Raw genomic sequence first — 17,131 nt, forward strand, 5'->3', positions numbered from 1 at the left:
TATTCCTGCTGAAAATTAAGAAAAGATTGGATTTTGAGAATGACTCTAAGCTATAAAAAGCTTTCTATAATAAATTCTGGCCAAGCTTATCCATAATTATTGAAAGGAGTTTTAAAAAATAGAGCCAACTATCTTAGTAGGTACCAAAATTACTGCTTTGCATTATAAAGCTGTTTATGAGTATACTATTCTAAAAACTCTTATTTATATGACATTTTTCTAGAGGTCTTATTAATCATCAAAAGAAATTAAATTGCATTCAGTATAGCTTAGGTGGTACATATTTTATTAGCTTTTAATTATTTGAAAACTGGTAACTTTTGATCAGTATATATGATGACTCTCAAGCAGAATTTATGATTAACCAAAACATGACATTTTTCTTGTTATGAAAAATGCCTTAGTACTTTCTATGTGGTTTATTAGATGGCTCCCACTTTCTTTTTCATTCTAATTTCCTGAGAGGTATTTGCAATGACCTCTGATTTTATTTACCTCCCAAACTCCCTCTTCGTTCACTCTTAAGTGGAACTAGCGTAGAATAGGAACTGCAGGCACTCTTTGGAGATATTGTAGCCGCAGGACTAGGGTAGATATATGAAAGGAATGGGAGGAGAGTCGAGTGCAGTGATTTTCAACCTTCAAAAATTAATGTCCCTTCCTAGTTTTAAAACAAATATTTTGTAACACCTCTATATTATACTGAAATGAAGTCCACAGATTTCTATACACAATTTCTAAAAGATAATATAATACCCTATAATGTATAGAAGAAATGAAGAAATAAAAATACATAAAATAATATGTATTTCAGATATATGTTAGGAAGATGGTATTAGATACCAAACTATTCCTACAAAATGTAAACCCTTCAAGGGGTGTGGTAGGCCCCCAATTTGGAACCACTTGTAGGGTGGTTAAAAGTGTGTTCTGGAGAAACACTCCCAGAATGACAGAGTAAGGGCCTCCAAAAATCTGCTCCTTCATAAAAATAATGAGGATACTAACAAACATGATCAAAACCAACTTTTCCAGAACTCTGGAAATGAACCAAAGATTTGCAACAATATAAGGAGGATTTATTCAACAAGAACAAAAGAATCTCAGAACTGTGAGCTTTGTGACATTTTAATTTGCCTTATTTCCACCCCTCTCTCCCTAGCTCCATGGTAGTCTTGAAAATGAACAGCCTTGCAACTATGGTAGCCATAAAAACTTGCAGCCTAGCAAACAACAAAGAGGAGAAAATGGGCTTGGAACTCCCTAAAATTCAATAAAAGAATTGTCACTATTAACCTGTCTGGCAGCCCTCTGAAAAGTTCCGTTCCCAGGGCTTATTTTTATTTGATCTGATTCAGAGCTTACTATGTGCAAATAGCCCTACCTATAGGATGTTTCCAAAACCAATTAGAAGCAACTGTTTAACATTATAGGTACCTGAAGAGGTGATACCAACTGGGGATAATAAAAGGCTGTCCCAAAAAATTTAACAGGAGGGACTGAAATTTCCTTAGGGGACTTCTGACACACTCCTGAGAGTCTAGACAGCCACACAGATGTGCAGGTCTGTAAGCATGCCCAGGAAAGCCCCAACAAGGTCCTAAACTCTCACCTCTGGCTGAACTTCAGACTCTGAGCAAGCAGGAAGTGAAGGCTACAGCAGAATTGTGTACTTCCTGCTGGAACACTGAAGACAATTAGCTGTCCACTGAGTTTACCCAGCAGAGACTTCAGTGGCCATGCATGATGAATACAGACCTTAAAGAATTAGTCCAGGAAAGTCACTAAACACACAAACAAGAGCAACAACAACAACAAAACATCAACAACAAATTCTGGAGATCAGGATATCCTGTTTGCAGAGTTAACACATTATATTATTTAAAATGTCCAGGTTTTAACAAAAATTACAAGACACAAAGAAACAGAGAAGTATGGCCCATACACAGTGAAAAAAAGAACCAGTCAAGGGAAACTGTCACTAAGGAAGCCAAGACACTGGGCTTACTAGAAAAAGATTTTAATTCAGCCATTATAAGCATATTCAAAGAACTAAAGGGAACCATGGCAACAACGTCTAACTAAATAGAGAATATCAATGAAGAGATAGAAATTATGGAAAGGAATCAAACAGAAATTCTGGAGCTGAAAAGTATAATAACTGGAATAAAAATTTCAAAAAAATCACTAGAGGGTCTCAAAAGCAGATTTGATCAGGTAGAAAGAATAAAGAATCAGTGAACTTGAAATAAGTCAACTGAAATGATCTAATCTGAATAACAGAAGAAAAATATGAAGAAAAATGAACAGAGCCCCAAGGCATGTGGACCATACTCATAATGAAACTCCCTGAAGGAAGGGAAAGAGAAAGACTCAGAAAGAATATTTGAAAAAATAATAGCTGAAAACTTTCCAAATTTGATGACAGATATTAATATACACATCCTAGAAGTTAAAAGACCCAAAGAGGATAAACTCAAAGGGATATACACCTAAAATCCTCATAGTCAAACTGCCAAAGCTGAAGATAAAGGGACAATCTTGAAGACAGCACACAAAAAAAGTGATTTGTTATGTACAAGGGATTATCAATAGAATTAAAAATGACTTCCTATCAGAAGCCATGGAAGCTAGAAGGCTGGTGACCATGGTTAAGTTACTGTGCCTCAGTTTCTTCACTTATAAGTGAGGACAATAATAGTAGTACCTTAACAGGCTGTTAAAATGATTAAATGAATTAATACATGTCACCCACTTAGCTTAGGGCCTGGCACAAAGAAAGTATTCCATAAGCATGAGCTATTTTGATTCTTAGAGGTGGAGAAAATAACTTTTTCAATCCTTCCTTCAAGACTCTGGTGCGGATTCACGGCATATATTCTTAGTTCTCTAATGACAGCTCTCGTGGTCTATCTCCAGGTGATTTTCTCAAAAACTATTTGGCTGACAGTAATGTAGTTAACTAGATAATTTATTTGAAAAGAAATATCTATGGTAGCTGTTCAGAATTGGTAATTTGGATACATCACAGGATAAGTTTACAAACTCGTAAGCATCTTAAACAGTTTGGCCTATATTCAGAATATTTCTTCTTTTTTTTTTACTTGGAATTCATTTTTGGATAATTCTTCTTTTCATACACCATGATTAAAAGTTAGGGTAATATAACAATATGAAAGTTCAACTAGTTGGAACGTACTTTGTACAATGTACAAAGTGGATCAGTCTGAATTTCAAAAATGCACCTATGATGTGCAAACCAGCATGCCAAGTGTGCAGACTGCAATTAGAATGAGGATTGGTGGGACTGGCTTAAACCCAGGGCTGGCTCCCAGGCGTGAAAGCTGCTTAACTTCTGCTATGAAAGTTGCTTTGAAAGAGCTTTGTTTATAGATTCAACGCTACCCATTGCAGCAGAGTTTTCTGCATTTGGAGTGAAAAACACAACAAAACAATAACAACTGTATTCTTTCTGAAAAGTACTGAAGGAAGTTGGGATTTATTTATTTTTTTTTAAGAATCAGGTGCATTGAGGCCAGCCAAAGAGTTACAGCAACTTTCTGTGGCTTGTTTGATCTCTGTCTTTTCTTCCTGGAGAGCTGACATGAAGACGGTTTGCAAAGCAGCACCTACATGTGGGTGAGTGGATCACAGCCTGGTCCTGTGAAGGCAGGCAGATCTTCACTCAGAGCACATGACAGAACCCGCTAACTGTGGGAGGAAAGGCCTGGCTGGAAGAACAGTGACATTTATTTAAAAAATAATAATTTTGGAGCTGAAGGTGACCCTATGCCTCATGAAATCCAAAGCCATATGAGAAAATTAAGGCTCAGAGAAATCAAGCAACTTGCCCAAAGTCACTCAGCTCGTCAGTGGAAGAGCTGATCATATTGCCGTGAGTCATGGAGAGAGAGGGAGGGAAAGAAATTGTAAGAATAGTTTGACTTGATTTGGTGTTTTTCCGTGAGATCCTAAGGAAAAACAAAATAAAACTGTAATTTCTTTCCACTTGGATCACTGACTATTTCTTAGATTGTCCCAACTTTGAGCTGAAACTGATAAATACAAATTTGCTAGTTCACAATTATTTTAAAACATTAAATTGAGAAAGCCAGTTTAATCAAACTTACTTCATTTGAAATGAAAAGGCAATAAAGGAAAGAAAGACTCTTGTTAATTGTTTTAGCATTCATCATCTTTCCAATTATCTTTAATATCATATGAGATGCTTAAAACTCTGAGTTCGGCAATTTTCTACATCTGCCGACTGGCCAAATCAGCTGGCCTCTGAGAAGCAGAAGGGTCAGCTTATGGGCCTTGGTGCGCACACAGGTGCACAGCCCCTTCTCTTCACATCCTGAGGGCACGAGTAGCACATGTTTCTACCCACCCACCCCACTTGGAACTCCATCGTCCAGGGGTGAAGACCTTCCTCTGGGAACGTGAGCAGGATGGAAAGGGGCGCACGAAGGAGAGGCCTAGAAGATGGACCAGAAGGGGGCAGGGTCTAGGAAGCTGTTGGTGCCAAGAAGGACTCTGGAACATTGTTGACTGTCAGACCCTCTAAAACTAAGAGTGAGGGGTGGGTTTGTCTTAAAGGAGGCAGAACCTGGGATCGGACAGAGGGTAGGGAAGCGGGAGAGGTGGTGATAGATGGTAATAGTGACCCACCCCCATCCCCATCCCCAAAGAGTATTGACTCCATCTGCCTCTTGTGAATGTACAGCCTTGGGGGGCACTAGCCCTTCCAGGAAGAGGACAAAGTGCTAGATGTTCTTGAGGTCGTACAAGAAGGAGTACTAGGGGCTGGATCTTGAGAGAGTGAGTTTCAATATTCAACAACTGTAGTCATAATAATATGGGATAACTCTGCATGAAATTCCATTCCTTCCTGCCTGGTCCTTGAAACAGACTGACCTCTGGTTGTCTCATCTCAGCCCCGTAGACTTATACCCCTGAGTTTTATCTGTGGTCCAAGGTCGTTTCCTGGGCATTCCATCTTTGAACAGCACAGCCAGAAGACTGCAGGGGGTTAACGGCTTGGAGTCTACGGCCGCTGACCATGTGAACAGCCTTCCCCCTGCTCCCCTGGGTTTAGGACGGAAGCCCCTTCCCCTCGTCTCCGTGACTCCTGGCTCACCTTATAGCCCACCTTATATTTTTATAGAGTGTACTGTATGTGGTTGTTTCACTCATGAACACTGGATGGAGCTCCTCAAGGGCAGAGACCTACTTAATTTCCTTCTGAATCTTTAGCGTCTGGTATTTGGAAGTATTAGTGTATAATAGTGTTTGTTGAATGAATTAAATGATAATTGTCTGTTAAATAAGCATTTAACATTTTTTCCAACCAATTCCATTTATCAAGTCCTTGCTCTTTGCCTTGCACCCTGTTGGCAAAACAAAAGTAAAATACATCAGACAAGGCTTCTCCCAGGGGGTTGCATACTGGTGGAGGGAGGTCAAGAGGTGGACACAGATCTTCCACCCAGAATAATCAGATCTGGCTACATGCTCTCCAGCAGTAGGACACAGGATAACACTTTCATTTAGAAGGAGAGGAGCCTTTTCCTGAAATACCTTTCATGACCCTAATAAGCACCACCATCCCTTTCTTTTAAAATTGTTCCCATTTCCAGTGTGACCGTCGTATGATGAGGTGACCAAGCTGAGTTCTATCAGGAGGTGGACGAAGGGTCACTTTACTCCTGCCCATCGTGAGCCCCATATCCCTGTTCACGGTTTAGGCTGCAGCCGGACACTGCACAGGCATCTTCATTAAACTGTCCACCGTGATTCACGGATGCCATCCCCCAGAGGTTACACAAATTCCAAACCCATCGGCACGCTGGGGACAGGAGGCTTACATTGCTCCTTCCAGGGTATGTTACCTTGTGTTGGCCCTCCTGGAATTTCAGGTGGGAACCCGAGGTGCAATTCCGCTGCCCAGCTGTGCCCTCCCAAGGTTCCTCGGGCCCTCCCTCTCCTGAATCGCTAAGAAGCCCACTCTTCCCTCTGTCGGTGTCAATAGCATGTCCACTCTGGGCAAAATTGCTGCCCCTGGCAAGGTGAGGCTCTCTGGGAGAGGAAATACATGTGGGGACCTAAGGTGGCGGACCAGGAAGCAGGCCTGTAAGCAGTCGGCACTGGATGGTCTGCGGTGGTAAAGGGAAAGGGTGAGAGCGCCGGGTGAAATCCAGACTTCACCCCCCTCGGCTCTGGGTCACACTGAGCGCAGCACACCTTCGCCTGCATCCTTGAGCTCTCCCTCTGAACCCTCGTGCTGCCTTATTTCTGCTTTGGGGACGCGGGACCCAGCTGAGCCGTGGAAAAGAGGATGCCGTGGGTCACCAAGACCCAACTGGACAAATTAATTTACCACATCCTGTACCATCAGGACCTCAGTGTCAAAGAGATGGTGGAGACCCAGGAGAGAGAACCAGGAAATCATTCTCGTGGCTTCCTTTAGAAAGAGGGGGGCAGGGGCCACGTACAACCAAGAGTTTGTCTGAGTGGAGCCTGCAGACGGAAGTGAGGCTGGGGGGCTTGGGTGAGGCCGGTGGCTCCTGAGACCCCCGCTGGGAAATTTGTCGGGCCACGTGTTGCCAGCCATGCTGCCCTGGCCTCTGGGTGGTCAGCTGATGCCGACCGAACCCTCCCTGCCCCGCCTCAGCCTCTGCTGCCCCCAGCCTCACCCCTGCTCGCCAACCCTGCAGCTCAGGTAGCCCCCATTTCTTACCAGTGGTCATTACTAATCTCATCAGCAGGGGCCAACTGGGCACTCCCTCTGGGCCTAGCACTGTGGGAAGCACTTTAAATTGCCTTGTTAAATTACCATTTAAATGGTAACTACTAAGTTTACCCTCATTCTACTGATGAGGAAGCTCAGAGAGGTAAAGCCGTTTTCTCAAGGTCACACAGCCAGCGACTGCCCAAGCCAGGGCTTGACGTGAGGGGCGGCTGTGGTGACCATAAACTGGTGGACGTGTCCAGGGACAGCCTCCACCAGCCCCCTCAATCAGGGAGGGGCTTAGAAATACTTTTGGTTTTCTGGAACCTCTGTAACTTCTAGGGTTCACTGGTGTTTGCACTGAGGAGGCAAGGTTTCTGCTTTTGTTTTTAAAATGCCCCAAAGTGACAGAAATAGCAGAGTCATCTTAGGACACTGGGCACCCCTCTTCTTCCGACTGCTTCAAGGTGCTTAGGTTGATGGCAACATATTGCCTCCAAGAAATTCCAGCTGTGTGACTAGTAATGAACACAATAAGGGCAGCTAACAGTCATTAGGCACCTGTTATGCTCGGAAATTTTGTCATCTCCACTTTAGAGGATGAAAGAGAGGCACAGAGAGGTTGTGCCTTGCCCAAGGTCACACAGCTGCTTGGTGCATGCCCCAGACCCGACGGAGCCCTTTAATCCCTGTGCTCCACGGTCTGGCGTGTCCCATTCAGTTAGTCAGACCGTCAGCCACCCTCTGTGAGCCAAGCAAAGGGAAGACGAGGAGCCTGGGGCAGTGGTCTGGCTGTGAGGAGCAGGGCCCCGGACCAGGGAACATGGTCCCAGGGTGATGGGATATGTGGGGAAGACAACGAATGGACAAGGGTGATAGAAACAGGGCAAGGAATTCGGAGCAGAGAGCTGACGGAGGAGAGGGTTACCGAGAACAAGGTCTTGTCAGCTTCACACTTCTGTAGCAGTTTGGTGAGGGGCATCCTCACGAGGTTATTTGCTGGGGTGCCCGTGGGGATTTACGGTGGGAGGCCTTCAGATCAAGGAATCGGGAGGAATAATTTTGAGCGGCAGCTGGCTTCAAGGGCACTGAGTGAGTGAGTGTGTGAGTGTGTGTGTGTGTGCAGGGCGGCGGGGTGTGTAAAGAAGAGGTGAGCAGTGCAGGATGCGAAATAATCCTTATTTTGCCCTTTTGGGCTGTCACAGCAGGCTTAGGGGGTGGCTATTTGCGTCTGTTTTTGTCGTTCCACATACATGCAGGGCTGCGGTGCTGTAATTCCAAGGGTTTAACTTAAATGGTGCTTCAATGTGCCTTTCAGTTTACAGGGGTGAGGCGTTGTCTTGGCTATAGCCGCTAGCTAGTCATTGCTCAGCTCTTTCCCTTCAGATGGACTGCAGTGTGTTTTATTCACAGTAGCGCTTTGCTACTAGTTCAGCGCTTTCCTTCTCTCCCCATTCTCGAATGAGCGTTCACCGGCACCGCTGAGTTAGTACTCTGCCCCTACAAGTGTGAGCCATTCCTGCAACATGGGGCAGTTAAGACACTTCTAACTTTTAATTTCTCTTTAAATGAGCTTATACCTTCCTACCCTCCCCATCTGGATGCTTTTACCACCGCCAGTGTTTTAGCTTTACTGCTTCTGAAGAACCACTCTAGGAGACACATTTTTAGTTCCACTGAGCCAAATTCCACTGAGCTCAACGCCTGGCAATTTCCCTCCCATAGAGACCTTTGTAAATATCCTTTACGTTTGGATTCTCGGGAGTTTTTTCCCCCCTCTTTTGGACAAGAATAAAACAAGAATATTGTTTTGGACTGAGTGGGTCCCAATGGAAAAAAGAAATTTCTTTGGAATCCTAAACTCCCTGCAGCCAGCTTGTGGTATAGCTGTTCAGGGCAGTGAAAAAACTGTGTGGTTGGTATTTGGTAATAATTTCAGTTTTATTTCCACTTCTATCTCTGAACGAAAGATGAGGTCACAGATCGGGGGAACCACATCTTTACCTTCAAAGAGCAATCCTATATTGCAAAGGCCAAAAAAAAAAAAAAAGGGTTGTGGTTTAGGGTCAGATGCTCTTGGGTTTTATTCTTAGCTTACCAGATGTATGACCTTGAGAAAATTATTTTAACCTCTCTGTGCCTCAGTTTCCTCATCTGTAAATGGAATATTAATAAGCACCCACCTGATAAAACTTAAAAAGCTTAGGTAAGACCATGCTCACGCAGAGACTGGTACACAGTAAGTGCTCAGTAAACGTTGGCTATCTTACTCTTAGAGTAGAGAATGCTTGGCTCCGGTGTCTCTGCCATTCACCATAATAGTCATACACTAAGGTGGAGAGGAACTAGTGTAGGCTCTGGCCACTAAAACCATGGCCTTTTCCAGTGGTTGCTGTCGTAATGGGATGATCGATCGCCATTATACGAAGCCCAAACTGCCTGTTCAGTAACATTTCTCATTCATTAGCTAAAAACAATCTCTGACAATCAGACTTTTCTGCCTATGGTATCGAATACTCCTTAAAATAGAACAGAAAGAAACATTAGACCGACTCTGTCTCCTGGTAAATGTATGTCACTTCGACTTGATATCAGCAAATGCCCTTGTAAATCAAACTCACCACACTGAATCCTTGGTGAGTTTGGAGTTCACATTCCCATCTTCTTCCAGGAAGATGTCCAACTGCAAATTGGCATTGTTATCATGGGCTGAGAAATAGTTGGTAACGACTCTCGCCGGTATCCCGAGGCATCGCAAAACTGCAGGGGAGAAAGATGGACCACAACTAAGCACATCACCGAGATCTGATACATACAGAGTGAACAAACCCCTCTCAGAAGGGACCTTCCTCTTTACCAACATGGACATGTTGTTCTCAAACGTCCCGCACTGAGGAAGGGGGCCTGTTGTCAAGGGTCAGGGCTGCAGAGAGAAGCCTCACTGCCTGATCGTACAAACTGCAGTTGGCACCAACCGAAGCCAGTGGGAACGGGATCCCAGGAACAGGCTTCCCGTTGTTTAGCTGCTAATCATACGATCATCAAAGGAGGACTATTTTAGTCCAGCTCATGGACTAAAATTTCTGAAAATAAAATTTAAAAACCTCAGCTAATAGGAAGTTAGGAATTTACCAAGCAGACCCTCAGTGCGGTTTGCTTTCCCGGCTGGAACGTGCTCTTGTGACACTTGGTGGAGGGTGACAGCACAGATTCATTTTAATCATTAGATAATAAATTACCTGGTTGCATCTCTTGCCGTATATGCACCTATCAATTAAACTTAATCCAAATGCCCTCCCTGGCTGCCAGGACGCCAGACCTCAGGGCTCATTGAAAATAATTCAGCTGACACTTTTAAGATTAACGAGTTGCCTTCCCTTTTTTTTTTCCTCTCAGAATTGTTTAGCATTTTTAACCAAAGACCATCCACCTCCTTCAACAGAACACCCTTGGAAGTCCAAACTTGAATCTGGTAGAGACTCAAGGGTCCTCATTAAATGACTGAATCTTGTTTTAAATTAATTTTTATTGGAGTGTAGTTGGTTTACAATGAGGTGTTAGTTTCTGCTGTGTAGCAAAGCGAATCAGTTATACAGATACATGTATCCACTCTTTTCTAGATTCTTTTCCCACACAGGTCATTACAGAGGACTGAGCAGAGTTCCCTGTACTCTACAGCAGGTCCGTATTAGATATCTATTGTATATATAGTGGCGCGTATATGTCAATGACTTAATCTTAACACCCCAAACGTCACCGATGGCAGCCACCACCCGCCTCTCACTTCCATCTTCCTTTATGATTTACAGCCCCTACACTTGCTACAGTTTTACCAAAGAAATGATTGGCGCTCTAGCTCTATTTCTAGCTTAACACTAATTCACGTGATTACAGAATCTGCCGAACTCATAATTTTAAGATTGGTGAAGTCTGACATGGGGACACCAGTGCCTCCTTCCCTCCAAATTTCCTTTTCAGGTTTATCCTCACGGTGACATCACACGTTGGGCCTCTGCCTTTTCTTATCACCAAAGCCGGTGTTCAGGAAGAGATTCGAGGACGCTTTTATACAAAAGGCATACATGAATGGAAGGTGTTTACTATTTTATCTGGTTCTAAACCTAAAGGAATTACACCGGGAGAGTGAAACTGCAGACATCAGGAGGACGTGGGGAGTCCTTTCTCTTTTCCTGGGATCATTTCATAAGAGAGGCTGCCTCTACTGAGCACCTGTACTTAGACTTGACTTGGGAACCATGAGGGAGGGGGGCCTACCTCCAACTGGTAGGCCTTCGTGAAGTTCAGGCTTCCATGTGGAGCTTGAAAGACCAGCCCTTCTAGGACACTGACACATTGGCTACAATGCCGTTCATTGCTCCCAGGAAATATATATTCCTTTAGCCCTTGGGTATACGCAAACGGCTAAGAAAATAATCTTATCCAGTTTGACGCCATGGAGAAACAAAACACACAACCCAAACTCATGATTTCTTTCCACTTGGATCTCTGACTAATTCTTAGACGGTCAGAACTTTGAGCTGAAACTGACAGGCTTCATAATCATTTATTAAAAAATGGTCTCATCCTGGCTTCCAGCCTCCAGATCCTCCTTGATTTTTCTGATTAAAAAACATGCTAACTGGGTAAAACAGTCTTTATTAATGAGCCAGCAGGAAGGACACTTTGACTTGCGCTTAATGTTTTTTTTTTTTTTACAGGGCTGTAGAAATGGCGTGTTAATGAAAATCATTACCAATGATGAAGACATACTGAAATAAATGTTTTTTAAAAATACCCACTGAATTAACAATAACATTGTCTGGGCCGGGACAGACAAATGCCATATTGAAAAATGATGCATGAGGCTGAAGAGAACAATTCCGTTCCCATATGTTTTCCTCTATGGATTGGATATTGGGTGGATTAAAAGCAAAAGGGGAAGCTGGGGAGTGCAGATTGTTCATTAAGTTCTGGTATCTAATTGCTCAGGGGCATTGAGACTCACATACAAGAATGAAGATGAACCCACCTGCCACAGTCCCTTCCATAGCTGGAGTAAAAACTAAGTGGGTATGTTTAGAAAATTCTCAGTGATAAACAGTAAGCAAATAAGCATATTTACAAAACTGCTCAATAACAAGCGGTACATAGCTTATTATTTATTATTTTAAATTTTGCTAATTGAGCCTTTTAAAATGTGGGGATTACTAAGAAATAAAACGGCATAGCCTTTCCCTCACATCCTTACGTGGCCCCGGAGACGCTCCATTTCTCTGGGCACCGAACGATGGATTATGTAGGAAATAGTCCATCATTCTTTCTATAAAGCTTCGGCAGTCAAAGAGAAACTAGGACCATATTTGGCCAAGTACAATTTAATTATGTATTGGCTGCGTCCCAGAATAGCCACCCACAAATTCTATAGGTGCAACAGAGCTTGCTAGGTTGCTTTGCCAGGTTATAGATAAGATGTCTTAAGGTGAAATTTCCTTTGCATTAAAAATATATTACTCAACTGGATACTTACATGTGTTAAAGACACCAGCAAAAACCCAGCACTGACCATAGCGGACTGGATTCTCAGAACTCCTGTATTCCAACAGGATGTCAACACTTCCAGTCCAGGCTGATGGGGGGATGCCATAAGCATAGACATTGTCCCAGCATCCAGCGATGACGCCTTCATCATCCTTGGCGTTAATCTAAATGAGACCATGAGAGGTGAGAAGGGGTCAAGGTCATTTAGAAGAGTCCTCTCCAGACTCTGACACTGGGCAAGTTAAGGTTTCCAGTGCCTTCTGTATTCCTGCATGATGAAAACAGTTCCACTTCTGTTCGGTTCACTGTTATTTGTCAGGGAAAGTGATGTGATGATGAGAGTGTGAGGGGAAACCAAATAACCGAGACTCCCTGTTATATAGCGTATGATTGTCGTAAGGTGGTGTTGAAAAGCAGGCAGGAAGAGTTGTCATGTTTTCTCACGTGCTTGGGAGAAGATACACACAGGACCCTTGGTCTGGCTGGAATAGAGCTAGAGAATGTGTGAGGAAGAGAGGAAGAAGACCTGCAAAAGAAGACAGCTCAAGTAGGGATCTTGTCTCGAAAGAAGGAGAGTTAAAAGCTGACAAATGACAGAAGATGTTAGAGTGGGGGCCCAGAGTCTCATGGTCTAACGAGTTTTGACTTTGAGGATGAGTGGCAGACTCTAATAAATTGAAAAAGTAAGCAGATGCTGTCATAGGAACCATTAAGAATTAATAAGAAATTAGATTCCCATGGGTGCCTTGCAGAGTCTGTTTTTTAAGAAGTTGCATTACAGAAGTATTTTCTTTATGACTGCTTAAGGTGATTAAAGTTGCATAATTTTGTTATAATACATAAAGGGCCTGGGGTATTATAATACATAAAGGGCCTGGGGTATTATAGTTTAAATATAAGGGAGACTTAAGCAAAGAATGGCAATCAAATATTTGGGAAAACCTGGCTACACGTTCAGACCACAGTCATTTGGTAGCAGCAGACCTGAAGTGCAGGAATCTTTCGTGTTTAGACAGTAAAACGGGGCAGGAATAAACAGTTTCAAGGCATCCTGTCAGTTTCCTGGGGGTCACTGCTGAGTCTTACTTCTCTTGCTGTAGCTTTCATTATGTTTAATTACAGTCAGAATTTCTAGGTGGGGAGCATTGGGAGTTCTTCCAAAAACTGATGGTACTTTAACAATGTTTATACGTTGACATGACAATGGTTTATAGACTTGCTCTTCAACATGTGGTCTGTGGACCAGCGGCAGTGGAATGCCCAGGAACTGGCTGGAAATGCAGAATCTCAGGCGCCTCCCCAGACCCACCAAATCAGAGCCCGCCTTTGAACAAAATCCCCAGGTGATTTTTGTGCACATTAGTTTGAGAAGCATAGGTTCAGACTACACTGAAAAGACATTAGTAAGCAAGGTAGAACATATGATCGAAGCAGGTGTGTTTGGATTATGACAACCATAGAAGAGATATTAAAATATGGTGATTTTTCTATGTGTTCATGGCCTTGCTAATTAACAGCCCACCCCCAGCACTTGCCCAGACCCCTGTCTTGGGCTTGCTGAGTTTAGTTTTTAAAAAAGTCTATCCTCCCCAGTGGGTCGTGAGTACATTGAGAACAGAGATGAAAATCGATGCCTTTCTGACTTCTAACAAGTATTGGCAAAGAGCAGGTGCTCAATAGCTGTTGAATAATCCATTGTGTATTCAACAAGCATACAGGCATTGCACATCTGAGTAAGAGTAAGATCTTCTCTGTGAAAACAGATGGTCTGAAACTCATCAAGCAGGAGTAAATGTTACCAATATTAATACAGAAAGATGTACAGGGAGAGTTGGGTCCCAACAGAAGGAGTAATCAGTTTTATTAGATTGGAGGGTGTGGTGACGGTTGTGGGCTGGATAGGGAAAATGACATGAAAGCTAGGTCTGGAGGGGCTGAGGTCCAGAAAAGGTTATCTACATGGTAGAGAGAATTTGAATAATTGCTTTGTGTCATGAAGAAATATGGCAACTTCAGGGACCTACTGCAAGTATCATGTAAGTAGGCAATACTGGATGAAGTAGAAACTACTAGAAGAAAACACTGAAGATGTGCAAGCAACTTCTATTTTTCCCCTTTGACTCTGTCCAGTTAGGTTAAAGGGAAGGTAACTACCCAGTTAATTTGTTTAATGTAGAAAAAAATGAATCCGTTAGAGATTACTGAAGGACCCCATTCAACTAATTGCAAACTCCTTCCTTTGAGGTTAACTTTGACTTTCTCCTGGAACTCCATGAAATGACTGGAGTGCAGCAGGGTTTAGACAACAATTTTGGTTCTATTCATGATCAATAATTCTCCTTGCAGTTGAAATGATTATTTACATCTACATCTATTATAGTGAAGCCTGAAGAGTGCCTTGGTAGGCTATGATGTGGTTTGGTATTTGTGAGTAGGTAGGTTCAGCTTTAACTCACATTACCAGATTCTTATCCTTATCATTGAGAAATAGGGTAGAGCAATGAATCTCAGAGGTAAACGTTCCTAAGTTATGGTTCTGATGACTGATTTTCAAACAGACAGCCATTAATTAAAAGTGTTATTTATAACATACAGCTGAACCCAATCAGCCTAAGGGAAGAGTAAGGAAAAAAAGAGCTCTCTCCTCTCCAGACCTTTTAATTCTTAATGCTGAGCTGTTCCCCTGTTGCTAGATAAATCACAACTCTCATTTATTAGCATTTAGCCAGATTAGCTACTGTTTTCTAATTAGAATATTGATTTCTGGGGAGCCCAGATTCGGAAAGAGATAAGTCTTTAGTGACAGATGTAAACGGTTAAAGTAATAGCCCCCTCCCTAGACAACAAGATATGTTTGGGGGACACTTCAAGGGCATGCTGGTCCCTTGTCAGTCCACAGCTGACTGTGAGCACCCTATCATGAACTCTGAGTTGAACCAGTGAGAGAATGAAATGTCTCCGTCTTGCATCACTGGTGGTCAACAAGAAAATATGAACCCAGGACTCTGGACAGGGAGCATTATCCAACTTCATTAAGGTTTCACTAAACTGTCCTCTCATAATACCTACAATAGTGGACAAAATTTAAAACCAGCCCCTTTGAAAGTCACTGTCAGCCACCACAGTGGCATAACGTAATTCAATAAACTTCAAAACCTGGTCCAAGAAAAGGGGAGGATTTTGGAGTGCGGCAGAGGGGCAGCCTGGCTCAGCTCTAACCCTGACCACCAGGGCTTCAGAAGGCCTACTGTCAAGTCACCAAAATCCTGAGGTTGCTCATTGGTATTTCCAAATCTGGAAAGAAACAAACTGGATTAAAATGCTGATCTTTTCCTTGTTCTGACCAGAATCTTGGAAATGACTGCTGTGGAGAAGTGGGTGAAAAAGGGTCTGCATCCCTTAAAAGGTAGAGATTCTGGGACTACAGAGGAGAAATGATACAAAGCCTGTGAGTTTTCTCCATGTGGGAAGGAGATCTACCTCCAATTAGGTAGAGTAGATTCTAGAATGAGAAATTTAACAGAATCCTTAAAGAAAGAGCAGAGCCCAAGGATTTTAACAGAGTTTGCCATCTCGTCAGCTAAACTCCCTCCTCTGCTTCAGTCTGTCTCAGGGTACAAAAGAGTAGAATGAAATACATTGGCCTCAAACTGTAGTTCAGAGGTTAAATCAAACTCATCTTGGATTGGAGAGTCAAGATTTTATCTACAGTATATTACAGCAAATAGGACACTTGGAGAAGAGTTATGCAGGTATGAGCATGAATAAAAAGCAAAGCAAAGAGGAAAGAGAGAGAATGGCAAAACTATACATAGAAGAAAACAAAATTAAGGAACATAAAGGAGTTTCTCACAACCTCCTAGGAGATCACAGACCTAAAGGAACACACTGGGCACCAACTCACATCATCATGCAACTAAAGATAAATTATAAACTCTAAGAAACAGAATAGATAATGTTCAAAATAAAATTAATGACATAGAGGAAAAGCTTGAGGTGAAGAAAATGCTAATGAAAAAGATAAAGAGATGAAGTTATTAGAGAGAAGCTAATAGTTATGGAAGACAAGGATGATACAACATAAGGATAATTAGTATCCTTGAAATAGAGAACCCAACAAATAAAACAGAAGATATATTCATGACATAACATAAGAAAATTTTACCTAATTGAGGAAAAATTTAATCTATACATTGGAAGAGCAATCTGAGCTCCAGGGTAATGCAGAACGCTCGTTACCTAGGAACTTTAATTATAATCTAGTTGAACTTAAGCTTAAAGAAATCATTGTTCAGTCCTACAGACAGAAAATGCAAATTAACAATAAGGGGGAAATGGGGCTGTCTTTAGCCTTCTCCAGAACAACCAGTTGAAATCATCCACATTTGCATCGTCCTGAGAGGAGGGTGGACCCAAGAATATTATGCACAGCTAAGCTGTTCTGTGAGCACAAGGACAACCAGCACACATTTTCAAACATGAAGGATCTCAGAGAACACAGGACCCATCACAACCCAACCACTTGAAAAGTGATATCAAGATAATTAAGGGATGAACCTAGCACAGATCCCCATAACAGAGACTCTGTGGTAAAGGTCCAGGGGTGAGAAAAACCCACATACGTGCAAAAATCTTTGGGAATCATAGTAACAGAATGAATATGAATTTTAAAACTTGATAATGTAAAAACAATGATAATCCTAAGAAAAAATTAGACCTGAGGGAGGAAAGAGGAAAGGAAGAATGGAAGTGCTGTTTTAATGTGTTCATCTCTCTTAGTTAACCAACACTACCTAAAACATAATTTAAAACATATAATTACTTTACTTTGTACAAGAATGTTCCTAACAGCTTTATTCATAA

The 17,131-nt window shown here is 42.3% G+C and overlaps 1 protein-coding gene across 2 annotated transcripts in view; it reads right to left on the reverse strand.

Annotated features, from left to right (window-relative positions):
• Positions 1-17,131, reverse strand: part of F13A1 (coagulation factor XIII A chain) — a 135,824-nt gene that overhangs the window by 49,564 nt on the left and 69,129 nt on the right. For both annotated transcript variants that reach the window (XM_060021597.1, XM_060021596.1), the window contains 2 exons: positions 12,258-12,432; positions 9,352-9,490 (listed from right to left, as the gene is read on the reverse strand). In XM_060021597.1, coding sequence (XP_059877580.1) covers positions 9,352-9,490; positions 12,258-12,432 — 314 coding nt within the window. The remainder of the gene's footprint in view (positions 1-9,351; positions 9,491-12,257; positions 12,433-17,131) is intronic.

The sequence above is a fragment of the Delphinus delphis genome, chromosome 10 (genome assembly GCF_949987515.2).
Source record: "Delphinus delphis chromosome 10, mDelDel1.2, whole genome shotgun sequence".
Taxonomy (NCBI): Eukaryota; Metazoa; Chordata; class Mammalia; order Artiodactyla; family Delphinidae; genus Delphinus; species Delphinus delphis.